The sequence below is a fragment of the Rousettus aegyptiacus genome, unplaced genomic scaffold, assembly GCF_014176215.1.
Source record: "Rousettus aegyptiacus isolate mRouAeg1 unplaced genomic scaffold, mRouAeg1.p scaffold_m13_p_1, whole genome shotgun sequence".
NCBI classification, from domain to species: domain Eukaryota; kingdom Metazoa; phylum Chordata; class Mammalia; order Chiroptera; family Pteropodidae; genus Rousettus; species Rousettus aegyptiacus.
This window is the reverse complement of record NW_023416284.1, coordinates 63949022-63976993: the sequence shown is the minus strand read 5'-3', so window position 1 is coordinate 63976993 and position 27972 is coordinate 63949022. Positions and strand designations below refer to the sequence as shown.

At 34.7% G+C, this 27972-nt stretch overlaps 1 protein-coding gene across 5 annotated transcripts; it reads right to left on the bottom strand.

Annotated features, from left to right (window-relative positions):
- Nucleotides 1-1601: 1601 nt before the first annotated feature.
- Nucleotides 1602-26271, bottom strand: CDC7 (cell division cycle 7). Of its 5 annotated transcripts, none has more exons than XM_036236249.1 (12): nucleotides 26158-26271; nucleotides 25281-25474; nucleotides 17700-17783; nucleotides 16151-16286; nucleotides 13881-13974; nucleotides 13656-13798; nucleotides 12501-12750; nucleotides 11783-11878; nucleotides 10850-11043; nucleotides 10182-10264; nucleotides 8032-8181; nucleotides 1602-6168 (listed from the first exon to the last, which is right to left on the bottom strand). In XM_036236249.1, the coding sequence occupies exons 2-12, from the start codon at nucleotides 25393-25395 to the stop codon at nucleotides 5774-5776; spliced, it is 1740 nt and encodes a 579-aa protein (XP_036092142.1). In that variant the 5' UTR covers nucleotides 25396-25474; nucleotides 26158-26271; the 3' UTR covers nucleotides 1602-5773. The 5 variants fall into 5 exon arrangements, with proteins under 5 accessions (XP_036092142.1, XP_015989777.1, XP_036092143.1 ...); XM_016134291.2 differs by having other exon boundaries at nucleotides 10850-11028; XM_036236250.1 differs by lacking the exon at nucleotides 26158-26271 and adding an exon at nucleotides 25563-25992.
- Between the last annotated feature and the right edge of the window lie 1701 nt (nucleotides 26272-27972).

The following is a 27972-nucleotide window of genomic DNA, read 5'->3' as shown; positions in this document are numbered from 1 at the left end:
GAGATGAATGGAAACTAGAGGAAGAAAGGAAGGAAGAAAAATAATTAGTACTGTGTTAACACCATAGTTAGGGAGCATGCTCTCACTTATTCCTACAAAGGATGAGGCAGGCATACAAATTCCATTTTGCGGTTGAGGAAACCAAGGCTTACAGTACAGGGAAGAGCCCGCCTTGGCTGACTCCTTCATGTTATGCTGCCTGTAGTTGGGGTTTATTTTTAATCGACAAAGGATGAGTAAGGGGTATTAAATCCCCAGTTGTTATGTTTATACTTTTAAGTGTGAGAACCTCAATGAAAATGCATAAGGCCCCATTCAGGGCTCAAAAGACATTAGAAAACTCTCCATTTTATTTAATAATATGCATATCAGCTGGTTCCCAAAGCACAGAGAGCCTCAAATGCCACGTTATAATGGACATATTTTCAGAGCTAAAAAACTGGAATGCATTTCTAACAATTTCACACTTCTAATTGAGAAATTCTTCAAAATGCAATTTGGATGCAGAAATGTTGGAATTCTCAGAACACATCAACAAGAACTGACATTTGGGGAATAGAAGCTGTGTCAGAAAAATCCAAGATGAATAGGGTCCTGCATGTACGAAGATGAATGGCATTGGCAAAGCATAGTCAAGTGTAATCCTTTCCCATAGTACTTTATACATACTTATAAGTCCTTAAAACAAATTGATTTTTTTTTTGATTATGATGCTTGGCACAAAGTAGGAACTAAAAACATGATTATGATCATCATGAAATTTTTGCTTACTCGGCTCTTATACAAGGATATGAAGGGTTATTACAGACAAAATGTCCACCAGCTGTTCTGTCTCCACTGAGGTCAAAGTAATGAGAAAGGGGCACTGACAAATTGGAGTGAAGAGAAATTAGAACTGATATGGTTGGGATGGGGGTGGGGAGCTGGGAAATCTTAGACTAATCCCGATGAGGTTTGGAAATGCACCCTGGTGTCAGGTTCCTAGTCAACCCCAAAGTTTTGACTGAGTACTTAAGTAATGTGGTGATATGAAATGTTGGGGCAAGACGGGGCGTGGGGAGACATAAAGTAGTCTCTACCTCCCAGAAATTTATAATCTGGGTATAGGAAATCAAGGAAATGATCATTTGGATTGGTGTGATCAGGGAAGATTTCGTAGAGGGAGGAGTGGATTTTTTGTTAGCCAAATAGGAACGAATACATTTAGAATACACAGAGAAGAGGGAAAGGCATTGTAGTGAATGGCAACTCAAAGTCCAAAGACCCCTTTAAGGCTATTCTGAACCTAAAGCCTGGCATCAAACTCTTGCCTTCATTTAAATTAGACATTTATTGGACAGAGATTATATAAGGAGGTATGAGTCATTTCATTTTTCCTACCATTTGGTGTCACTCCTTATCAAATAACTGTACCAAAGTTAGGCAAATAGGCTCCCTTGTTAAAGTTTGCGGCTTAATATTTTGCCAAGAAAGAAAATTAATTAAATGTAACTTAAATGCATTTACTCAACAAATAATCATTGAACACCCACTTAATAATTCCAGGTACTAGTCTAGTCACGCTGTATAGGGACAAACATGAAAGATGCTTCCTCATAACACATGATTTAAGATGCTGTTTATTTTCATACATAAAAGTGATAACAAGTTTCCTTTTTATGAGGATAACATGTTTAATATGGACATTTATGAAGTTTTAAAGTAAAACATTAAAATGACAAAAAGAACACTCACAGAATATCAGACATATCACAAACTTTGAGAAAAGTATAAAGCAGCATTGCTAATACTTGTCTAAAGATTACTCATATACATATAAATACAGTAGAATTGGTCTTGTTTTCAATCAGAACTTGTGAGTGTAGGAAGACTGGCAACATGCTAGAAGAAAGAAACTTCTACTGAGTAAAAGGCACTAAGAATGTTTAGAGAAACCCGTAGATGGCAGGATTCACCAGGCCCTGCTCCTTTTGCTTATGGACAGAGCTAAAATAACAATGTGAGGCCACAAAACCATGCATCTGTTTCTGATTTACTGTCTTGGTCTTGTCCTAGTTGGAGTCATTTCTAGATCATATGCTACGGTCTTCGGAGAAGTTATAGAAGGAATTTACGCAAAGGGTGAATACATAATTAAATACACACATATAAAAACACATCAATAGAATATAGATAAGAAACATGTGCAAAAAATGATTAGAAAGAAATTACCAATGACTCTTTTTATTTTGCTATTTGTGCTACTCACACTACCGGTTGACAATGTTATTACTGTTAATTTCAGGATGACATAAGTCCATCCCTTGATTTGTCCCTGGTTCCCTACTAGAGTGATATTGGCCTTCTCTAAATCTAGAACTAGAAATCAATCTAGAAATTATTCTCTATTTCTTTTCATAAGGTAGCATTAAACTTTCTTGTGTGAAATTTGTTACCTTCCTCAAAGAATTGCTTCAGTAGGGCCCAATATGGAATCTGCTTAAGAGCTAGGGCACAGCATAATGTGTTACATTTAAAAGGGCATTTTATACATGGTATAAGTTTAAATCGAAATTCTAAACCACTGACATCTGTTTTCTAGTCATCTTTGTCTTATAATAGCTATGTACACAATTTCCAAATAAATTCTTGCTTATCCTTTTGAATTTCCATATATTATTAAGTTTTTAAAACACTCAAAACAGAGGTCAAGGACAATGTATTCTTTTAGTTCATTTTCTTCTGAGAAAAAGAGTTTGCAGGTCAAATTAAGCTCAAACTATTCTGCAATCACTTTTCTGAACCGTATTTTTATAATTTTCTCGCCCAACTTGCCATTGCTTCTCTAAGATGTCTTTTTACTCTAAATATCTAAAGTGTCATTATTTACTAAATATTTGCCTTAGCACTGACCTCTGTGGTAACTGTGCTGAAAATCTTGCTGTAATTTGACACAGCATTAACCACTTATGATTACTTATCTAGTACATGGATGATATCTACCTTTCAGAAAAGGAAACAGTTCAAACACATAATTTGACAAAATTAGGATAGTAGCAACATCAGTTCTAAGAACAGTTAAAAATCTGAACAGAATTGACGTTTCTGTTAGCTAATGTTCATTAAAGACCACAGACAGCACACACAATTGTAGGCGGAAACAATACATCTGCAGACACTGGCAGACAGCATTACCCGCCAAATTTGGCCACAGTTTCTTAAGATAAATAACTTTTCGGTGACGTGCGGGGCTGAAATTACATAAACAGCAGAAATTACTAAGTCCTAAGAGCCTATGAGTTTTGTGGGTTTCAAGATTTTATGCAATCAATATTCTGACATCTGTAACACCATTTTGTTTCCAAAATGCAGATGCCAGAAACATAAGAGATTAACATCACTTGATGACTTTTGTTCAGATTTTGAAATAAACTAGTTTAATTCTCTGGAATAACCAACCATTCTTGAGTCACATTTTTATTCAGGTCATTAAGACAACCATAATCATCTCCTTATAAGGAAAGAGTTCATTAAAAATGCTATAGAGCTGAAGCCTGTTTTGAAAACCAATACTTGTAGCTTGTTATAGTAATAGTTCTAAATGTCTAGGGTTTATTAAATGAAAACACCCGTAACAGTTTAATCTCAAGAATCTGTACAGTAAGAATTTTAAAAAGTTGACAATGAAAAATAGCTGAATATTCTGGTAACTTCCATAATAATAGAAAATGGTATTAACTATTTACCTTCTTACTCTTTTCCTTAAAATGACCATTTTACCTAATTAAAATCTTTTATGGAAATATCTGTCATTATAAAATGGTATTTGGATGGCTGAAATATCTAAATGATACGTGTATGGAAGCTCCTTGATAATTTTATCTAGATGGAACCCCAAACTGAGGCAATATTCTCTAGTGGGACTAAAATTACCTGAGAACTAATTTGTAATACTGGATATATTTTTTAAAAACATTAGCCCCCTTTACCTCCCTTGTATATCAACCAAGCGCTAGTCTAAAAGTGACATTAACGAGAAGCTGAAAAACAGCCAGTCCTTCCTTGCATTTCCTTTGGGTAGTTAAATTTTTCTTCACGTTAATTTTTTAAGAATGTTAGCTTAACTGTGAGTCGCATTTAGAAAATTTTGTTTAGCTAAGACTTTATTTCAGTCACTGAGATGGTTTACTGCTTTATTATGTGTAACAAATATCCTATAAGAGAAGTCAACAAGCTCCTCCTTCTATTAAAAAAAAATCTTCTATCTTCTATATATTACTTGAGCAAGGGAATTTTTTAAAAATCTACTACCTATTATTTGCTGGAGAGAGAGCATTCATTAATCTCACAAGGAAAATATTTCCAGTGGTCAATACTTATTTTAAGAAAAGGTCTTTTTCAAATGAGTAGCCTGACATAAAAAATATAAAAAGATAACTTTATTAAACATATAAATTCAAGAACATCGAAGTTTGTTTTTTTTTAAAGACTACAGCATAAAAAGACAGAGTAGATCAATGGTAATGGTTCATATATATACTGTACTTACCAAACAGAGCAGGTAGATGTACTTCCATGTTCAAAATAACCAAATAAATGTTATATATCACTAAGCTGTTTCTATACTCTATGACTACTAAATGAGAAACTTCTCAGATCAACATTCTCAGATTTATTTCTCATAAAAAGTTTGATACGCTGTCATTGATATATATCATTTTGGAATATAGTAATACATAAACCTCTCTCTTTTGTCCTTTCCTACTTTGCCTACTTCATTATCTCTCTTTCCACCTCAACCAAGACTCTGGTAATTAACCTCTCTGGACAAGATCAACTTAGTCAAAATAGAATATAGAGATCTGGATGGCTCTAGGCAGAGGAAAAATCTCCAATAGTAGTTTCAATTCTGTGTTCACTTTTCCTTTTAGTAGATACCTAATTATACTGAAGATGGTGTGAAAAAGACACACATTCAGAGAATAGCAAAAAATTTTGGACTATCGATCATCACTTTGCTCCTGTGGCTTCCCTTTATCAACCAATGTACTCATTATTTTAAGTTTTCAACTGTAAACACACAATATTTAACAAAGCACCCAGAAACCTTGTGGAAAGCACCATGTAATTTGTAAGGCGGAGGTAGAGAAGGCAGAAAAATCGAGAGAGACCATCAAGAAAAACATGGCAATTCTCACAATAAATTCTTTCACAAAATACTTTAAAAAATGAATTAAATTCAACTTTAAGTGATATCCCCCCCAAATATTTTCTCATTAATTGTTTTAGTGTTCATAAAAGGAAGAAAGTATGCCTATTGAAGTGGACATTATTTTCTTAACATACAGAATGGTTAGAGCACCAGCACCAGGTTGAATCTTCCAAAAGTACACACAGCTCATAGTTCAAAGAAACCAATAAAGAAAGCTTTTTGACTCACTGAATCCCTAAAACACCCATTAATTTTAAGACTTGCACTTTAAACGCCTATGCGCTAGTCCAAAAATGCTCCTTTTTCTGCATATGGCAGTGACAAGTAATTAGGGAAATTAAGAGCTGATTCTCCTTGGGCAACTCTAACTCAAAGATCATGTTGTTAGTCCAAAGAACTACCCCAGCCCTCTTAAGTAATCTTAATCTATATTTTAGAATCTGCCAAGAGAAGAAAAGCTAAAATTTTAAAATAAATTATCCATCCTGCTCTGGTCTCTAATCAAGAACTTATGGCTATACAAAGAACTCTTTCACCCCACCTCACAATACACAACAGCAAACATTAAATGAAGAATAATAATCACAAACTCATATCTTTAAAAAAAGGATGCAACAAAGCTGCTTCTGCCGTTATTCTTGAAGCTGGGTTTAGATCTAGAAGTTTATCCAGAAGGTCATAAGCTTCATCAGGTACCTTGTCCCAGCCTTCTAGATTGGTAGCATACACATCAAAACGACCCCCACAGACATTTCTGTTCCCTTTATACAATAAATTCCCTGAGTGCTGTGCTTGAGGTGTCTGTGTAAGGTGAGAAGCTTTATGATCAGTCTTCTCCAAACAAGTTGGGTCATGAGAAGCAGGCCCTTGTATATCACTTGCTAATTTAACAGTGTTAGATTCTTTACCTCTGAGCTTCTCACAGAGCTTTCTCAAGTCTTGTGCTGGGACTTCTTTGCTACACAATATTGATTTGCCTAAAAGAGAAAAAATACATATATTTTATATTATTTAAATAAATCAGAAGCCTCTCTCACAAGAAATATCTAAGTCCAAGCATGTACTTTGTGGATGTATTTACACTGAAGATGAGATAGAGCACCACATGCTATTTTAAGTTGTGTTTTGTACTACATAGCTGAAAGTCAAATCATAAACTGAGAGACAGTAAGTAGAAACCAGCGACTTACTAAAGGACTCATTTCACTCTATCAACTTCTCTAGCTTCATTGTATACTTCTGTAATCCTTAATCAACTGCAGCTTCCATTCCCTCTCCCCATTCTAAGCTTCTATATGCTTTTGACTTCATGGTTTCTGCCTTTGCCTAGGATGCCCCACATTCCCGCATGTGCCCAGGATATTCCACTTAGCTCAAGAATTGCCTCCATGAGGTTTAACACTCTCAGAGACCTGATTATTCTAAACTTCTGTTGTAGTCAGTGAAGATTTCTATTACTTTTGCTATCCTATACTGTAACTGATAAAACACATGTCTGTCTCACCTACTAGGCTATGAGCTCTTTAAAGATGGGGGCTAACTTATTTACCTTTGAATCCCCCAAACCAAGACAATGTTTGGTACATACTGGGTTCTCAATTAATATCTGCTGGACTGGACAAAAAGGCATTATTCAACATCTCATGTCACTGTTCAACTATCATATCCTGACAGATGCTTTCCTTGACCAACTTATCTGAAATAGCTGAGCCCTCTTCACTCCCTTTTCCCCTTTTCTCAATACTATTGATTGCATATATTTATTTAGTCTTCCTCATTAGAATTTAAGCTCTATGAGAACAGAGACTCTACAATAGTACTTAGCATACATAAAATCACTTGTTTTTTTTAAATTAACAATTCTGGACCATATACATATATTTTTCTAAATCATGTGTCCAGGAAGGGGTGGGGATGAGACAGGCATATATATATTTCTTGAAGTTCCTCAGATAATTCCAATTGCATCTCTGATTAAGACCCATTGATCTTAGGGTTAGGCTCAAGGCAGCTAAGCTACTTTTGAGGTGGGCTGCCTGAAATTTTGTCCCAAAGGGGTGTTCTACATTGTGTGGTAGCACACTGACACAATCATATCCATGCACTTTGGAAAGTATTAACCATAATTGTGCAGGGAGAATAAACACAAGGTGGGCATTTGAGTTCAAGTTGTTGGCTAAAGCAAAGCAATTCTCAAGTGCCCCACAAAGTACCCGGTATATCCCAGTCTTGAACTAAAAGAACTTTGTGGAGCCAAGGAGATGACTTCCCATGTCCGATATATGCTTACAGTAATGCTACATCAGTACAGGTGTTCTGTTCATCTTTTCTCTGCTATCCGAACCCTAAGGAATCTGACAACACACATTCTATTATCTTTGTTACTGTCGTCCTTATTACTCTGTATTACAATGAACCCTTTACTTGTTACTATAGACTAAAGTCATTTAAAGCTGGCCCAAGAGCACCTGACACTTAATAAATAATCAATTAAGAAATTAAAACATATTATTAATAGTATTTATGTAATGAAGTCAAACCACAACTATAAGGAGTTAAGATCTATATCCCTTGTTCTTTTAAGATTATAAAGTTAAACTTTAAACATTGGAGAAGTGTAGCACTTTGTGCGTGATAAGATTAAACAATTATATGTATAGAAGAGATGAAAATTATTTTCTTACACAATGCAATTAATTTTTAAACTGAGAAATTTTCTAACACCAGTGAACTTTATGAATCTAGAATGTTTGTAAAGAGAATTTCATAATAATTTATAAAGTAATTTGTCAGAAATAATCAAAGACATTTGTTTTGTTCTATAATATTGAACTGTTTACCAAAAGTTTTAGCAGCTTGGATAGTTTCTTTGGATCCACGAACTGTCATAATTTGAGCCAAAGCAGTTAAATCATCACTCGCTTTATAAAATGGATATCGTCCACTAAGCAAAGAAAGGAATATGACACCTGCAGACCACATGTCAATTGCTGTAACAGAAAACAAACTTTAAAGAAAATCCCAAATCTATAATTTTGTCATCTACATCAGTAGTTCTCAACCTTTACTGTACATTCAAATCATCTTGAAAGCTTTAAAAAAAATTCTGATGCCCAAGCCTACTATTCCATCATTAGAAAACACTAAATAAATGCATATTTTATAAGATCAAAAACTCTTAAAATAGCTATGTGGGGAAAAAATCTATATGCTCCTCAAAAATTATACACCATAGTAGTAAAAATGGTTCATTTTAGTGAAAAGAATTTATCATCAGAAGTTCTTTTTCAAATAGATGTTTACCCTATCTTCTGCTATAGAAACTTTAATATCCAGAATTCTGACAGTTAAGATTAAGACCAGCTCAGCCTCATGTTAAAAAAAAAGCATTTTTTTTTCTTTTATGAGTATCTTTTGTCCCAATTGTTGACCTCCAAGTATCACCAGATTTGCTCCCTATTTCCTTGGCCACTGTATCACCATCTGCCTTTCTTGGTTCCCTTTGTACCTCTGCCTGCTCCTTCAAAGTTTTCTCCAAGCCACAAGTGCTGAGTGTCTCCAGAATTCCAACCTCTTCCCCTTAACACTCTCCCTGATTGGACCATCCACTTCTTGGCTTTGACTATCATTTGTATCATAACACTTAACTTCTAAACCAGGTGTCCCTGAGCTTCTGACTTATTTTTATTCTGTTGGACATCTCTATCTGGATATCTCTAAACTATCTCAAACTAATTATGCCTCCAACCTTATCTTTTCCTTTAAACCAGTTGCTGCTTCTTTATTCTCCACCTTGGTGACTGGAACCCATCTAAGTCTCCCAGGCTAGGCATCTGACAAACATTCAAGATGCCTTTTCCCTCACCACCCCACACCCAAATCCTGCATCTAATTATCCAAGCTCTGCCTTTCCAATCCTTTGCTTTTCTTTTTCATTCCTATTACTAATGTCTTCACTCAGGCTTTCCTCTCTCACATGGACCACTGTGGGCCGCCTCTCTCCAAAATCTATACTCTCTGCACACCTGCCAGAATAATACATCTAGAATAAAAAATTATTACGATCTTTTTCCCTTGATAACTTTCTAAAACCCACAGGATATAGTCCAAGCCATTTAACAAGTGGATCTGACCTTGTCTACCTCTTTACAGGTTTATTTCTCATCATTCTTTGACTTCTGTCTTATATTCCAGCTACACTAAACTTTTATTGTTTCCTGTATGACTAGATCATGTGGTTTGTCTGCTCATGACTCAATATCAACCTCCCAACCCCCTTCTCAGAGGGTCTCTCTTCATGAACTTTCTTCCAAATTCCTTCATGTAAGGATAGTTAGAAAACCCTAAATATCTATACTCGATGGATTATTTAATAATTATCTGAGAGTGTGTCCTGACTAGAGTGTAAACAGATAGTTTCATTTATTTTTTTGTATTGTTAGCAACACAGAATACACATAATGAATAAATGTGTTTCTTTAAAGTCCATAATCCAAGTGATTCAATGTTTCCTGGGTCCCAGCTCCATGACTTTTTCCTTTTTCAAAAATCTTTTTAATACTATATTGTTTTCACAATAACAAAAAATAATTTCAATGAAACACACAATCACAGAAAACATTTGAGGTATTAGGCAAACAGAAAAAATGCTATAAGTTTTAAATTAGCAAAGACTACTAAACACAAGTTCTTCCCCCACAAAGGTGATGTTAACAAAATCTCTGGTAAAATCATCCTGTAAATGGACAACCACAATGTGATCTATTAAAACATTTTTTTAAAAAAGGCAACACTAGGATTAGACACTTTCATAAATAGTATTATCTTTAAAAATGGTAATATCACATTGTTAGAACCACTTACATTATTTAAATGCAGAAAAGCCCAAATATTAGTCATAAACAGACAAAGATCATAAAATAAATTAATACATAAAATACACCTGGGTCAATCAATTTTACTTGGGTTCTGTATTTCTAGTGCAACATACCTGTAGTTTGATTGGGGCACTTTGTCAAGACCTCTGGTGCTCTGAATCCTGGGGTACCCGCCCGAGGGGCAACCTGTTGCCGCCTGAAGATGATGAAATAAGATTTTTCTAGTTATATTAAAAGTTTAATTAATTAAGACCAAAAGATAACATTAATCAATTAAGTTCATAAGAAATTCTGCCTTGATATCTATATGTTATTTTAAAGCAAATGATTTTTGCTTGCATGGATCCCTCTCCACCCCCTCGACTTGTTCTCAGGCCTTATTCCAGACAGGTTTTAAGGTAACTTTCAGGCAAAAAAAAAGAGATAGTAGATGATAAGGGTAGATGACAATCTTTCTGGTTATTCTACATTGGCAAAAATAAAGAAAAGACCCGAAAGATTAAATCAGCACGCAAAATGTGCAAGTCTCAGATTCCTGATAAGCTATTCCTCCACCAAAATTATTTGCATATATTTTCCAGAGCATATGCATGTCAAATGAACAATATGTGACATTAGTTATCACTTGCTCTTGAAGTTATCGCTCTGCATCAGTGCCTATGTAGTTCACAGAACTGTGTTATTTATTTTCACTCAAACAACTGTCCGCCCAAATTGATGCAATTTCTAATCTTGTCTGGCATCATGCTGGTGATTTTACAGCACCATCAAAACACATTACCTTGAAAGGCAAATACTGCAAACTTTATCTGTTGCATAACAGTCACAGGTCAGGCTAGCTGGGCAGGAACTGGTAGTTTTCTTCATCACACCACTAGTCATAACTTTTGTAGAAACAGCCTTCTTTTTCGTTGCTAACTTTCTAGATAGTACATCCACAGTCTTTGACTGCTTCATAAGCTGTAAAAGAAAAGTCTATTTTCAATTTTCATGACATTTAACATGATGCCTTCAATTGCTAGTATGCAAAATACTACAATGGATGTATAACTTTTAAAACTGCAAAATATACTATTTGATTGTAAATAAATAGTTTTCTGTGAAAACATTTAAGGTCTTTTTAGGTTTTTCTGTTGAATACACATGTTAAAATATACTAAATAATCCTAGCTTGGTCAATATTTGACTTACATTTTATTAGAAATTTTCTTGATATGTTACAAAAAAATTAAAGTTACATTCTAGTGTCTAACTCCATTTCAGAACTATAAACTGCACAAATACATTGGCTAAAATCAGAGATTTAATTTGTTGCTCCTGCTACTTATCTGTTACAGGATATCTTAAGTTGATTTAAAACCATTTAACATTGATGACAATTTCATAAACATCTCTAAACTATCAACTGTGTGACAGAAATGTGTCAGTTGTTGGGCATTCACATTGTAGTCGATGAGAGAAAAGGCCTTAATGTTCCAAATGTTCCTTTAGAGAAAGAGTAACAACAGCTAATGAAAAATTCTACCAGGAAAGTTCAAGAAAAAAAGCTGGAGAAAATAAAAGTGTTGACTAGATGCTCAAAGGAATAATACCTTCTGTCAAAGCAAAACTCTACTTTTAAAAACTTACTGATAATAAATGCTAATTTAGCCATTCTCTAAATTCTCTTCAGTGTATGACTGACGAATGCACTTTATTAAGCTACATTACTTACTTTCACTGCAGGGCTCTCATGTGAAATGGAGCTGTGTATATTGAAATTTCTTTCTCCAAAAACAGAGCGCTGGACAGAAAGGCCTACAGATCCCTCCTACAATACCAACAAAAACAAGGAAAATAAGGATTATATCTGTAACACTTTCTGCCAGCTGTACTCTGCCATAGTTTTGAAAGAGTTAAGTGACATGAAACAAAAACAGCTGCATCCAAGTCATTCTCAGGCACCAAAACACTTCTGTGAAAGGAGAAAATAGTCTACACACAACTCTTAACACTCATACAATATTATCGCAGTCCACAAATATATGTGTAACTAAAAAAATTCAAAATCCACCTGCATGGATGTTACATTTTGCTGTGCAGCTAAAATGGAGATAGACACTTCAGAATTTTTCCCCTGAAACTAATGCTTTCTTCTATAAAGGATAATTAATCTTACTTTATAACATGCAGGGAAAATTTATTTTCCATTTTGTATACAATGTAATTTGTAATGAAAGACATTATAAATTTACCAAGTAAATTTCAGTTTTGAAACAGTAACACAATCCATTATAAAGCTTAGTTAAAATCGAATCAACTGACCATCTAAGAGATGTAAATAAAAATATTTTAAAGTGCAAGTATTATCCTAATATTATACCTCCCTCTGTTGGACGAAGGAGTACATTTCTAAAACTGTGTTAATACTTAAGAAATAAAATAGGTAGAACCTTTCCATCTTTTCCTTGTTTAATCTGAATTTGTGTATTTGTGTAGGGCCTTTTAACAGAAGTTTTTGTGGTGGGCTGCTGATCCAGCTCCTTAGGTGCTGCTGGGCCGCTTAAAGAAAACTTGTTTCCAGTGATTAGATGGGATTTATTTTGTGAACTTTCATGCTGAGTTTCAGACTGGACAAATTTGAGAAGCTCTATTTTCGTATCATGGGTTCCTTGGGCCAAACCAAAGTCTACCAAGGCATACCTAAGAAACAAAAGAAAGCATTTTTTACTTCTCTAAAACAATTAAAGCTTCGTAACATCACAATATGTTCAAACTATATTCATATAGAAACTGTAATTCTTTGGGAGATCAATTAAGAATTGATTTATAACATTCTTAAAAAAGAAAAGTAAGTTCTTTGGACAAGGTAAGGATTTAATACCTAACTAGAATTGAAAATTAAGAAAACAGGTATCACTCACACACACAAAATCTTTTATCCCCTTTTTCCACTGGCTTATACTGATAAGGCAGACAAGAAATGCAGAATATAATAAACAAAATCCTTTCTTCTCTGATTGTGACAGATGTCATCATAGCAGAGAATTTTTAATTAAATAAGACAATTTTTAATTTAAAAGAAATTAAAAATCAATTTTAAAATATGATTTAATTAAAGCTAAAGAGAAAAGTCAGGAATAGGAAGGCCCAAGGAAAAAAGATAGAACACTATTCTTCTTATCACACTTAAATGATCCATTGTATAAACAGTAGTATTTACATTAATGCCTCTATGCATATAATCAGCATAAAAAATGTAAACACAAAATCGTGTTGAAACAGAAAATTGGCTATCATGTGATCTAATCCCTTCATTTGCTAGAAAAAAAAATGAGGGCCAGAGATAAATGTGTAAGGTTACAAAATAGACCCTTTCTAAGTTTCTTTTGGCTAAGTGCCATTTCCACTGAGCCATGAAAAACATCTAAGGATGTACTAATACAATTTTATCTTCTCCTATAATGTATCTTCTTGCCTCAATCACAATGAAAATCTGAAACAGAAAAAATCTGTGCATGACTACTATAGTATGTTCTATGCCTAAGAGATGGATCTCATAGCATTTAATCAAACATAAATATTTTCTGGTAACTTTCTATACTTACTTTTTCAGGAGCCTATTATATAAAAAATTGCTGGGCTTTACATCACGGTGAACAATACCAAATTGATGAATGCGTTTCAAAGCTTTGAACAGATTAAACATATATTCCCGTACTTCTTGAAAGGAAAGAGAATGCAAGATGTCCTAAAATGAAGTATGAGTAAGGTCATAATTTTTTTCAATTAAATATTTAGTTAATAAAAATTCATGAAATATTAAAACCTACCAAAAAAGACTCATGTTCCAAATATGGCATAGCAATCACCACATGATCATTTTTTCTAAAGCAGTATTTAACTCCCATGACATTGTCTTGCCCCCTAGTGGAAAAATGCACAGTGAACTTTAGAGGAAAGGTCAAATAAACTGAAACTTTATGCTTATTTTTTTAAATGCAATTTAGCAATGGATAAGTAATGCTAGAAGACTAACTTAAAACTGTCATCATATAGGATAGTATACACATTTAACTGACTTGTACAAGATTAAGCTTTTTAAAAAACAAAGAAACAAAAATAGTACCAGTTATGAGGTTACTATAACAATTTATATGAGATAATTATAGTTTTAACTGGAAAAGTGACAGAATAAAAATGAAAAGATGAATAACAAGAATGAACTAACAAGATTTAGTAGCAGATAAAATAGTAATAGTGATAAATGACTTAAAAAATTGAGCATTAACTATATGCCAAGCTCTGATCTAAGCACTTCACATCATCTATTAACAAAGTCACTTAATCTTCACAACTACTCTATGACAACGGTGCTATTATTTCCTAACCCTTTCCTACAGATAAGGAAATTGAGGCAGAGGTTAAAAAAGTTCCCCATTAAACTAGGAAGTCATGAAGCCAGGATTTGAAGCCAGGCAGTTTGCTCCAGATCTACAATCTTAATGCCACTATGTTATATTGAATCTCACAAAACATGAAAATAGGGTAAAGTTTAGTTCCATGGTTTTGAGCCTAAGTGAGTAAAACAACACGGATACCAACTCTTTTCCTGTCTTCTTTGAGAATACTTGCCCGCAGTGCTTGTGGCTGCAGCATTTATTCTGAAATAACTTGCAGATTACAGTCCTAACCTTACCCCCAAAGTTTGCCATGAAATAGCTCACTTTTATTATTATTTTCGCATTGCTCTAGTATATCGATAGTATTTGAAAACAAATGACATCGTTCTATTTATAGAATTCTGCTTTTAGTAGTTTGATGGCTGAAAATGTCAAATCCTAAAAAACGTAGCATTCTTACATGTGATGTTAAACGAATGCTGGCAGCTAGCTGTACTTTTCTTTTTCTAAATGGGAAAAAGGTTAAAGTGATGTAGGCTTGGACTAACATAGTGGTTGAGAAGAAAGACAGTGATGAGTTTATAGACATATTTTGGAGGTAAGATGGGCAAGATGTGGTTTAGGAGAGAAATGGAGAAATTAAAGATGATTACTAGGTTTGAGGATGATTCTGGCTTGAGCAACTGGTTAGACAGTACTAGTTGCAGAGATGGGTAGATGAAAACAGGTTATTGCAATAGAGTTTTGTTTTGTTTTGTTTTTGGAGGCAAGATGGAAAGATTAAAATTTAGTTTTTGGCAAATTAACATTTGAGATATTTATTAGATACCCAAGTGGAAATGTCAAATAGGCAGGTATTTAAAGTCATGTGGAAATACATGACCCTGCTTAAGCAAAAGTCTAGAGAAAAAAAGGCCAGGATCAAGCCCTGAAAAACTCCAACAGTTAGGCGTCAGGTAGAAGAGGAAGAACTGAAAATGAAACACCAAATATAGAAGAAAGAAAACAAGGAGTATGTGGTAGCACAGAAGTCAGAAGATAATGGTTCAAATCAATTATGATAAACAGTGCCCAGAGTTCATGTGAACAAAAAAAGGAAATGGCAAAATGAACTCAAGGAGTTTTAGTTTACCAGAGAAGAGTGGCCATAATATATGTATAGTGAAAGGGGGGTATGGAAGTGAAAACAGCACGTGTAGATAATTTTTGAGAAGTCTGACTGTGAAGGGAAGCAAAGAAATGATGGAACAGTTGGAAGCAGGATGGCAGTACATGAGAGATAAGAGGTACTAGATCATGCCTGGATCACAACAGGAATGATCTAACAGAGAGAAACCAATGAGAAAGACATGCCGGATGATTCTGTTGTTCAAAATAAAAATGAGATGAGCCCGTCCATAGCTGGGGGAGATGTGAAATATGAGTTTCCCACATTTAAAAAAAATCTAGACCATGGATGCCAAGGTTTATGATTTGGCAAGAAGAGGAAAAGAAATGGTAAAAAAACAGGAAGTCAACTTTAGCCTCAAGGGAATCCACTAGAAAAATTAATATAAATATAACCATTTCAAGGTTAGAGGTAAAGTACTAGTAAACTGTATGCAACTGACTGAATATGTTTAATTAATGGACAATCTCTTCATTAAAAATCTTAAAATGTATATACAGCCAGTTCAATTAAAAGTCTTTAAATTGCCTACCCAGCTACTGTTAGGCACTGAAGTTCAGCGGCAATTCTTATAGGATGACTTGTTGGAATTAAGTGTTTTAAAGCAATTTTCTCTTCGGGTCCTACTTGCAATTGTGCTGTGGCCAAATAAACAGAGCTGAAAGTGCCTGTAAGACAATTTATTAGATTTCTTAATATCTGGTTTTTAGAAATGTTAATAAACAGTACTAAAATAGGTCATAAAAACTGTTTAGAACACATGAAACTAGAATCTATTATTAATATTTTAATAACAATAAACACAAGCAAATATCTGTGAATACGACTTTTTTCAATTTTTAATAAATTCTTATCTATCCTTAGTTCTTCAGGGGATACTATATTAATTTAACCAAAGCTCTATAGTAAATCTATTTAACTGGGTTAGCATAATATATTGCCATTCTAATAAGTATTTTTCTATAACACGGTCATTTAAAATTAATTTCTTAAGATTTGGATACAGGTCTCTTAAAAGCAGAAATAATAGTCTTGGGGCGGGGGGAGGTACCTACAAAAACACCTGGGTCTTTAAATTTAGCAATGAACTTAAGAGAAAAAAAATAAAAGATTTGGTGGTCAATTAAATTGAGAAATACTGAGTTAAAACAGTATTTTTTTTTTACTATAAAATTTTCCAGAGCCTTTAATGTGTTCATCATGGATAACCAAAAGGGAGTTATACGCACTACATTTCCCAAACTTATTTAAGACTTGGAACACACTCATCTCCTTCTTCCTTCAGAGACAGCTATCAATTTGTCAGGACATCATTGTTTTCCAGAACAAAGTTTTGAACACTAAATGCGTTTAAAAAAGGTAAGGAATAAGATGTAAAGATCTGCTTTTCTTACATCCCAAATCTCTCATCTTCTAACTTCTCTGCCCCAATCAAGACTTTTCTCATCTGACCCTTCTGATTGTGAAAAGCAAGTGACAAAGTATATAGAAGTTGTTTTTACTATTTAAGCATTTCTCAACACAGCCACCAAAAAATTCTATTAACCTTTGTCTTCTCATTCCCTTCACATTTGTCTGCCAAATTCATCCTTCGTTCAATTAAAATGATCACCAGTCTTTTCAATGGTATTTATTTTAATATTTACCATCCTATAAATATTGTACAACTTCATTTTCATCATTTTGCAATCTTAGGTTTCATGTATGTCTCAAAGTACAATTCTACTTAACTGCAATAAAGGGGAAACAGATTTGGCTTCTCTTTATCAAATCTCACTAGTTGAATCTTAAATTTTTTATTTTTAATAATTACCATTAACAACATATTATTAATATATCAATAGTTCTAATAGCATACAAGTATGAAGATTAAAATAGTTCATTTTACTTAAATATTCTGTCATTCTTTCCAGGGAAAAGAGAAAAGCTGATACCATAAATAGTAATATAAACATGATCTTAATGTTTTAAAAAGGAGTGTATTTTTTAATAAGAAATAATACTGAACATCAAGATGAAACAAAGAAAACAGAAAGGGAAAAAAAAAATTTTAAAGATAATAAAGTATATCCCCAAATTACCTTCTCCAATTTTGTCCTTAATCTTAAACACATTACTGAGCTGTGGTACAGCTTCATAAAGCTTCTCAATATCTTTTTTAACACCTATATTAAAGAAAAAACAATTTATGAATATATTTTATACTTTCTTAAATTAAAAAATTCAATGAAATAAATTCTAAAACATGAGTAAGTTACTAGTAAACAGGTATAATATGCCTTAAAGTCATAAGAATAATTAAAACCCATCAAGCTGCTATAACTCATTCACATCTCTTGAACTAACAGGCAAAACTGATAAGTCCCAGAATCACACACCTAATTTCTACTACTCTGGAATTACTACATACTAACAGATACATTGTCACTGCCCACAGTACCACACAATCAAGAACTTAAACTTAAAAAATAACTAAACAATTTGTGCTATGATCACTAGTTGGCGTGGAAAGGACACGATGTAATCTTCTTTAAAGCTATTTCCTTTCCCGTTACAGGCTCGGGAAAGTTTTATGTATTGCATATTCACAATACTCTCTCAAAGAGAAGGTCTACTAATGCTCTCGGGTATGTTAAAAATATTTTTAAAAAATTGTCCCCATTAACAATAGTATCCTTTATCCCTGAAAGCAGATAAATTGCTACTTTTAAATAAACATATACTCTACAAACACACATGGTTAAAATAAGGGGGCAATTATACAAAATGCAATAAACTACTGAATACAAGAGAACTACAATACTTAAGAGTCATCAGATTTTATTTTGATATCTAGGCCAAACATCAGCTACTTTTTGAGTTATCATAATACTCTACATAGTATAACAGTTGAAGACATTTTCAAAGCACTTTCACATGGATTATCTTTTCAGATGTTCACAATAGCTCAGTGATATTGGCAGAACAGGAATTATTGCCCTGATTTTTTAAAATAAGGGAACCCTATTTAGAGAAGTTAAATCATTTGTCCAGTTTCACAGAGGTATTGCTGATAAGTCTATAGACTCATTCATTTAACAAACACTGTTTTAACACATGCTCAGCAATAGCCATATTAAAAAAGTGAACAAATTTGGTGCAGCCCCTATTCTTTAAGAGCTTAGTACAGTGGAAAAGACAGATGTTAAAAGTTCCCTCTTAATATAATACAATAACTATAATCATAGAGGAATGCGTACATTACTGGATAGAAGGGGGGAGGGAATGACTACTACTAAAGGTGCCAGGAAGCTTTAATTGACAGTTAAAGCTGCATTTTGAAGCTCTCGTCAAGTATAAAAAGTACAAGAAGGCATTTTAGGAAGAAGGAACTATATATGCAAAGACATGGAAAAGGGGGAGCATAGGGTGGGGAGATAATGAAATTCAATGTAGCCAAGGAATGGAAAGGCAGAAAATGCAAGTGAAAGCCATAGAAGTTTTTCAGTAGGAAGATGACAAATGGGTAATTTGAGAGAGAAGAACATTAAGAGTTGGAGAATAAACAAGATGTTTAGTCCAGTATTCCTTCCACTGTATTGGCCCATTTAAGGAAATAGGAAGATTTACTTAAATTACCCTCACCTTTCCATCTACTTCATAAATGAACGGGAGAAGCTTCCTCATTTCAAAACAAGAGGCAATACAACAGTAATTACATGTAACCGTTTTGGAGATGGGAGAATCCCAGCCAGTATGACCTTCCTTGGGCATACAGTTTATCTCTGTAAGCTTAATGTCTCCATCTATAGAAAAGCGGATAATAGGGTAATAAGAGTACCCATGCCACTGAGATACTGTGAGAATTCAATGAAATAATATATTTTAAGAGCTTTTAACACAATATTAAATAATAGTGGTAATTCTTATTGTTATTAACATTATTTCCTTAAGGTTTTTGTTCTTATTCTCTCTGCTTGAAATCCTCTTCCTTCAGAACTTCATGTAGCTGGCTTGGCTGTCACAGTCCCCTCTGACATTCTATTTAAATTAGCATACCACCCATTATTCACATCATCCTGTTTATTGTCTTCAGAATATTTACCTACTATAAAATTATCCTGATTATTTGTTTGCTGTGCGCCCTCCCCCACTAGAATATAAACTCCACCAATACAATTGTGTTCCCTGTCTGTATAATTCAGCACAGTATATTCAGCTCTACATTAAGACAGTGCCTGGCATATTTGTTGAATGAATGAAATATTACCATCATTACAGCCATTCAAAGATAGCTATAGGAATAAAAAAAAAAAAAAAGCGGAAGTTTAAGAGTTAAGAGTTAAGCCAAAGACAGTTGCAGCTACTTCACTATCAGCTACCCCACTACTTCACTCTAGAAATAAAAACCAAGGCCTGGGGAAAAGGCGGGCTTCCTAATAGTCACAGTTGCCACGGTCCATTAGAATCTTTCCTAATGACTGTCAATTCCAACCAGTTTCAAATTCCAGCGTCACAGGAAAGGCACCATGAATGGATATTAATTGATATGTTCAATTAGTACATCTGATTCTGAGAAACATTTTAACAACTCTAAAATTGGGATGCAACTTACAGTTGTCCCCTAGCATCAAAACTTAAAGAATAGGTGTTAGTGACTTGCAAATCCAAGAAACCACAGAGAAGTATTTACATTTAACCCCTAAGTGCCAAATGGTAGTAGAGAGAAACGGTACAGGTAATGGAGAAGAAATCAAATGTGGGCCAGCTCCACATAACTGGGCTCTTCTTGAGGACCCATTAACAATGGTTTTTTAAAAAATGGATTTGTCAAAGAAATTCTGGATCACTAATGTCAATATTGTGAGAGGCAAAATAAAACATTAATAACTGAGTATAAAAAGTGATTCAGAGACAGATCTGAAACATTCATTTTATTTTTTAAGTATGTTCCAGCGATATACAATTATTTGCCTAATAGGTCTAAAAAACCTTCCAATAAGTATAAAATAAAAAAAGTCTAGGTGATAAAGCATTGCATCATAGTATGAAGGGCAGCATTTCTGAATAGTATATGAAATGGTGTATCTTCCATAAAATGGTGTATCTTACAATCGAGGGTGGTTGGAAAGGATGAAATAGTCTAGGAACCTTCTTTGTAGTTTTTTTTTTTTTAATGTATTGATGAAGTATGTATGTGCATATTTTTGTTATGCATGTGATTAATAATACCAAAAGCCTTGTAGTAGAGTTGTGCTGTCCACTAGTTTCATGCGCCTAAATTTAAATTAAATTTAAAATTAATTTCCTCGGTCACACTAGCCACACATGACAACGAAGAAAAATTTGTTATCACAGAAAATTCTATTGGACAGTGCTAATATAGATGAAAGCTTGGAATCTATAAAGATTTAGATTCTAATCCTATCATTAAACCATATATTGTTCAGTTTCTTAACTTATAAAATTGAAAAGGGTTTGGATTAGATGAACTTTACTTTCCAATGGTAATAGTCTATGGTTTTCCCATGAGTTCCACATTTTGGAACTTCCCTTTGTATTAAGTATGAGCTGGCAGTTAGTAGTAGAGATGCTGGTTAGCTGTTAGAAATCACAAGAAAATATATCTAATAAAATACTGTAATACACAAGCCATGTGAATGACTATGTAAGCTTCGTGTGCTTCCACACCATTACTCATTTACTGTGTACTTATCTATCTTTACAAAACTCTAAATATGTTTATATTAAGGTTTCCTGTCACTACAGAACAATATGATATTTTTTAACAACAGTAAAACTTCTTGACAACGAAAATAAATGCAAAACCCTCAAATTCTGAAGTGGGAGATGAGAGCAGGCAGCATATGAGCATTTATATCAAAAGCTGGGAAATATTCCTGAAGGCAGAGACCAATATACATACTTGAAAGATTGGAGGAAGACCCTGAAATGTCTACAAGCTAAAAAATTATTTAAATGTCCCCATTTTATACAGTTGGCTTTAATAAAGCAATAGCCTTCTTAACTATGCTCCTTGCTTTCACCCTTGCTGGCCTATAGTCTTATCTGTAACATAGCAGCCAGAGTGATTCTATTAAATTTCACTATTTTGCTCAGATCTACTAATAGTTTCAGAACTTGCTCCACAGAAAAGCCAAAGATCTACCTCCTCTCCTCACATCTCTCTGACTTGACTCACATCACTCTCCCACTTCCAGTCACAATGACATCCTTGCTTATTCCTAAATGCTAGGCACACTCCCTCCCATCTCAGGGAGTGTTATCTCTTTCCCAGATAAGAGCAAAGTTCACTCCTTTACCACCTTCAGGTCTTAGTTTGAATGTTACTACATTGAAGCCTTCTCTGACGAATAATAATTGGTCAGAGATTTTTATTATTATTATTACAATCCCTTCCCCTAATACTGCCTATCTCCCCTTCTCTTCTACATTTTCTTTACAGCACTAATGACTTTTGAACATTTCTTTTCTCTATCTCTTTCCAATAGATTAAGGACGTTGGTTTTTGTCTGTTTTATACATAATTTATCCCTAGCATCCAACAAAGTGAATGGGCATAACAGACATTTAATAAATAGTCATATAAATGAAATGCTTTCAATTACTTACCATGGAGTAAAACTGACATTCCAGGAATATATATCATGCCTAAGCTGCGGCTATGTGTACTGCCCGATTTTTACTATCTATAACTAGGGAGACCATATAATTTAACCTAAAATGGGGCACTCTTGAGAGTAAGAGGGGCACTGATAATAATTACACTGTGACCACAGGTATAAAATAGATTTGTCCTAGGCAAACCAAGATGGTACCTATAACACATTTTAAAATCATGGGCTAAGAACATTCATCTAATACACTGAAAGCAAACCTTCCAGTCCAGTTCAACAGTATGGAGGAGACATTTGGTGTATATATAGTTTATATTTTCTTCCACTGAATAGATCTTTATCCCTTGCTAAACCTGGCATATAGCAGGTACTTAAAAAAAAAAAAAAAAAAAAAGACTTGCTGAAAGTGTAAACATTTGGTCCAATATTATGCCAAGTACTTTTTATTGCAGCATTTTTCTTAACTTTTACTTATGAGGAAAACAATCTAACAGTTCAAAAAAAAAAGGAAATTAAATAAATTATGGCATATTATCAATGAAACATTAGGCAGTCATCTTAAATCAAGTTATAGAATACTTCACAACATACGAAATGTTCAAGATATATGATGCTAAGTAAAAAACAGAGACTAGAAATAAGTTAGCTATGATTCCAATTTAGTTTTTTTGAAAAAAATATATCTCCAGAAAACAAACTGATGGTTATCAGACAGCAGGGAAGTTGGGGATATAGGTGAAAAAGGTGAAGAGATTATGAAGTACAAATTGCCATTTATAAAAATAGTCATGAGAATACAAAATACAGTACAGGGAATATAGTCAATAATAATATAATAACCATGTATGGGGTCACATGGGTACTAGACTCATTGGAGTGTTCACTTCATAAGCTATATAAATGTCTAATCACTATACTGTACACTGAAACTAATAAATTTTGAAACAAAATTGTTTTTATCTGTATGCAGAGGAAAATTAAAGGAATATACCAAAATGTCACCATGGTGATGCTTGTATAACATATTCTTATTTTGGCCTTTTATACTTTCTAAATTTTCTTCAATAAGCATGTGTAATTTTTATCAGGAAAAAAAAAAGTTATAAAAAGCTGGTAAGTACCCCAAAGGGCCATGCTATTCATCCATTACACTATTTTACTTTATATCCTTGCATTAAACCCATTCATTCAATATTTTCAAGCACCTATGTGCTGGACACTGTTAAGTTCTGGGAATACAAGGATATAGAGAAAGTCCCATCATTCAAAAGTTATTCCATCAAGGGAAAGTAAATCACATTAGGTCATAAGACAGTTACATGTTTGGACCTCATTAGCTTTACTCTCCTTACTGAAGTTATGTTTTTAATATAACCTTAGTTTTCATTCAGGGTCATATAAAAAAAAGAATGAAATGGATAATATCTCAGCATGTTTTATAAATTATCAAAGGTACTGTTTATAATGTTCAATGTTCTAGTACATAAAAGCCATAAAACTTTAGAAGTTTAGAATAAAGTTAACCCCACTCTATTTCCCAGATTTTCAGAAGCACATTAAAACAGTAGCTTTCCAGAATCAAGTCAGATTCATCCATTTATACTCTGTCTAATGCACATCATACATCAATACCCATATGAGATACTGCCTTCAAGGAGCTCATAGTATAACTGAAGAGACAAAATACACAGAGTACTAACAATACAAGAATAATACAATGACTGTGTTACTGTATTATGTGTCCAATGACATAAGGGAAAAGAGGACCATGAAAAACAATCGCAAGAAAAAGGGAAGACAAAAAGTATCCATGAAATGGGATGAAAGTAGTATCTTAAGAAAAGTGGCATTTTAACTTTGCATTTGTGAACACACAATGCAATACACACATGACGTATTGAACTGTACATGTGAAATCTGTATGATTTACCAATGTCACCCCAATAAATTTAACTAAAAAAATAAAAATAAAATAAAATAAGATTATTCTAGTAGCAGTGTACAAGATGTACTAGAGGAAGAAAAAAAGTGAAAGCAGGCAGTTTAGGTAAGAAACTCGTAATTCAGAAGCAAAGTGTAAGGGAATGAATTAATGTGGTGGACATGGGAATGACAGAAAGAGGCAAAGCCACACAGTGAAAAAAAAGAAAAGGTTGCTTGACTGGATATGGAAAGCAAATACAAAACATAAACTGAAAACAACTCTGAAGTTTTAAGTACAGGTAAATGTAATAATAGTGGCTTTTATTACCAAAAATAGGGATATCAGGAAGAGGACTCATTCTGACACCAAAGATGAGTTTAATTTTAGTTAGAAAGCAAAAGCATGTGTCATATTTTTCTAGTTTATTTTGTGGTATATTAAGTATACATTACAGAACAATGGTCAAAATTAACATCCTTAGGGCAAGCACTACATCTGTTTAAGACAATGATGAAAACGGTTTAGTTACCTTTTAAGAAAAAATAGTCAATTGGAACTCCTCTAACCCATATTAAATGCCTACTATGTACCAGGGACTGTGCTAGACAGTGCACATTTTAGTGTACAAGATCAAGTATTGTTTGGCCCTCTCTCCTCACTTTTAGGGTCAAACAATACTTCATGATGTACACTGTAATGTAGTGCTATATTACTGCTATAGACATTTCATTTATTTCGTCACTGAATACTGCCTTTGGATACTTAAGTGAAAATCCTTCCCATGTCAATTTCCAAATCCAAGCTTAATGTAATACAGTGAGGAGACATAAGAACATAAGTGTAGGAGTACAGAACTTCTGGTCTGGGTATCAACGAACTTTGTGTTCTTAGACAATCACTAATATTTAGACCTTAGCAACTTCATCTGTAAAATGGCATGTTTGAACTACAATCTTGGTCCTAAAATGCAATCCAGTCCTAAATCTAGACCTTAGGAAGCTTTACTGATTTACAAACATGCTTTTATTTATACATACAACTCACTTTAAGATTCAGTAAGTTTTTTTAATCATCGAAATTACAGAACTGTTGCATGTACATCTTTGGAATTAAACACATACCTGGTGATTTAAAATTCTGCTCATGTTTTTTTAACGAGCCATCAGTCTGCAAACCCTCGCGCAGGGGAGGAAAGGCCATAGGTTCATCCACCTGAATTCCCAAAGACGCCTCCATCACAAAACAACTGGGATGCAAAATGCCAGCTAAGGGGTCATGTCCATAGAGGAGCAAGGCAGCTGTGAAAATCGGAAGACTGGAGAGGATGAGAAATTTAAATTACTCACTGAACCAAGCATAAAATATGCCACTGCTCTCAAAAGGGCAAACATTTTTAAACGCACCGTATGTTCAAATCCCCAAAGGAAGAAAACGGTGGGCCATTTCTAAGGTTTCCATTTGCTTCACCTTCCAGAAATATGTGCAGTAAGCTGGAGGTAAATTCCTAGTCTGGGTGCAGGGCATGCTGAGGCAGCGTGCCCAGGGACCGACCTTGCCCCGAGGTCAGACGTCTGGCGAATGGGGACTGGGAGGGAGACGTTAGCGGGAAGAGCAGTTTGACCTGAGAAAGAGGGCTTAAGGAGGAAATCGCTTGACTACTGAGAGGGAGCGCCAGGAAGCTCGTACTAGGGACCATACAAGTTGCTGGAGAATTGATACCATACTGGCCGCAAAGGCCGGAAGGAAGAAGGGAAAAGGGAATGAATGGGATCCCTTGGGAAGCGCAGGCCGCGAGCTGAGCTGGGAAGGACCTTCCTCCCTCAGATCCGAGACCGAACGGGATGATTAGTGCGCAGGCGCACGACTTTCCCGCCGTAGGCCAGAGGGATCTTAAAAGTGTCGGCAGTACTACGCTGCGACAAAACCGAAGTCACGATCCAGAATTCGTTTCTAATCCCTCACAATCCCGCGCCATGGAACAAACCGTCGGAAACTCACGGTTTAAGGGGAAACGACTTCTGTGGCTCCCCAGATGCCTGGGTCGGTCGTCTCCAAGAGCGTCCCACCTACCGAGTCTGCCAAACGCGCCTGCGCAACACTTCCCGCCTCGCTGCTTCTAGTTGCTCATGCGCACTGTAAAGCCGTCGGCGCCGTGGAGTATGCTCCTGGGCGCTTGCGCAAGGAGGTTGGGTTTCTTCCCCAAGGCTTTGACTGCCCCAAGCGGTTACAGAAATAAAGCCCGGGAATAATCCTTTATTAAGAAACAGAGTGACCCATAAGGTTAAGGGCCCCACACAATTTTCAGGAAGGAAGATAATTCAGAAACAAGGAAGATAATTCAGAAACAAGAAGATAATTAAGAAACAAGGAGTCTTAATACATCCCGGCCACAGAAGACATTGTGCGCTCTCGGTTAAAAACTCACTTTGACTCCCTATTTTTACTTCTCTTTGTTGAGTGCCCTACTCCGTTAAAAATGAAGGGAAAAAAAGTGCAATTTCTGGTTGGCTGTGATTTTATTCGCAGAAATGAGCCCGGTGGCATTCAGTCAATCAGTCTGTATTTATTGAGCCCTTGGGTAGGAGTTAGGTTTCTAGAGCAGGTTACAGAGGTGAACATGATAGAAAACAAAACAAAACAAAGAAAAACACTCTATGAAACTAAATTCCAGTAAGGCAGTGACAATCAAACAAATAAATGAAGGACATTCTTTCAGATATTCATTAGTGCTCCAAAGGAAGTAGGTGATAGTGAATTAGAAGAAGGCACCGTGATGAGAGCCGATAGGGGTAAAGATTACCAGGTAAAGGATAGAACAAGTGCAGAGTTAAGAATAAGCTTGGTATATTTAAAGGGTGAAGACTTTCCTAGAACATCAACATCAGGCAAGACCACTTTGTGACCACGGTGGATCAAGACGAAACTAAAATCACTTTGTTGTCATGTCTGAACATGATGTAAGGCAGTTGTAAACAAAAGTCCAGAGATACCATCTTTACAAAGAAATTAAAGAGAGTTTATTCAGATAATTATTTGCAAACCAGGAAACATAGCCCTTGAGTATGACCCTAGAATATGTTCCGAAATGGAGGGGATAGAGTAGGGTTCATAAAGGCAAGAGTTGCAAGGAGCTGTCCATGGAAGAGATGGGTTGCTAGGGGAAATGAGACCATAAATTACATCATTTGTTTTCTGATTGGTGGGGGCAACTGGACTTTCAATGGTTGGCTGACTTAGTGATCAAGCAAATGGGGTTGTAGGTAAAAACAGTGGGTACTATATGATTATTTATTAAGTCCTAGTTTCAGCCCAAGCCTGTAGAACAAAAATCCTGTCATTGATCATGCAATTATGGTATAGGGAGTATTATTTAAAAACAACACAAGGAGTAAAATTTACCAAACAGTACAATCAGTGACAGTGGGGCTGCTGGCTCTGCAGGCAGTTCTGGAGTCCAAAAGGGTGAAGTTGTGCTCTGCAAGCAGCTTCAGAGCTCAAACTATAAAAATTCAAATATCGGGTCACAAATTATGAAATTAAAGTTCTTATAAGTCCTCAAAGTGATTGTAATTATGCACCATGGATTATTTGGGAGGTAAGAAGGAAAGAGTTTAGGAAGGTGATAAATATTGATATATAAATTGATCAATTGATAGATAAAAAGTGCTGGAAATGATGAATTGGAACTCTCTCTGTAATCTAAGAATTTGTATAATGGAGGTATTAGGCTGAGTTAGATAGATAGAGGTAGTAGATGGTGCATGGAGTAGTGAGAACTGGGATTTCAGAGATTAGAACATTCCAGAGGGTAGT

What these genes read in the sequence shown, in the direction of transcription:
- CDC7 (XM_036236249.1), bottom strand. Translation starts at nt 25,395, where the DNA reads ATGGAGGCGTCTTTGGGAATTCAGGTGGATGAACCTATGGCCTTTCCT. An exon ending in CAGTGCCTAACAGTAGCTGG is followed by an intron (nt 13,975 to 16,150) that starts GTAGGCAATTTA and finishes TTTTTCCACTAG; the next exon opens with GGGGCAAGACAATGTCATGG. An exon ending in AACAAGGAAAAGATGGAAAG is followed by an intron (nt 11,879 to 12,500) that starts GTTCTACCTATT and finishes TTGGTATTGTAG; the next exon opens with GAGGGATCTGTAGGCCTTTC.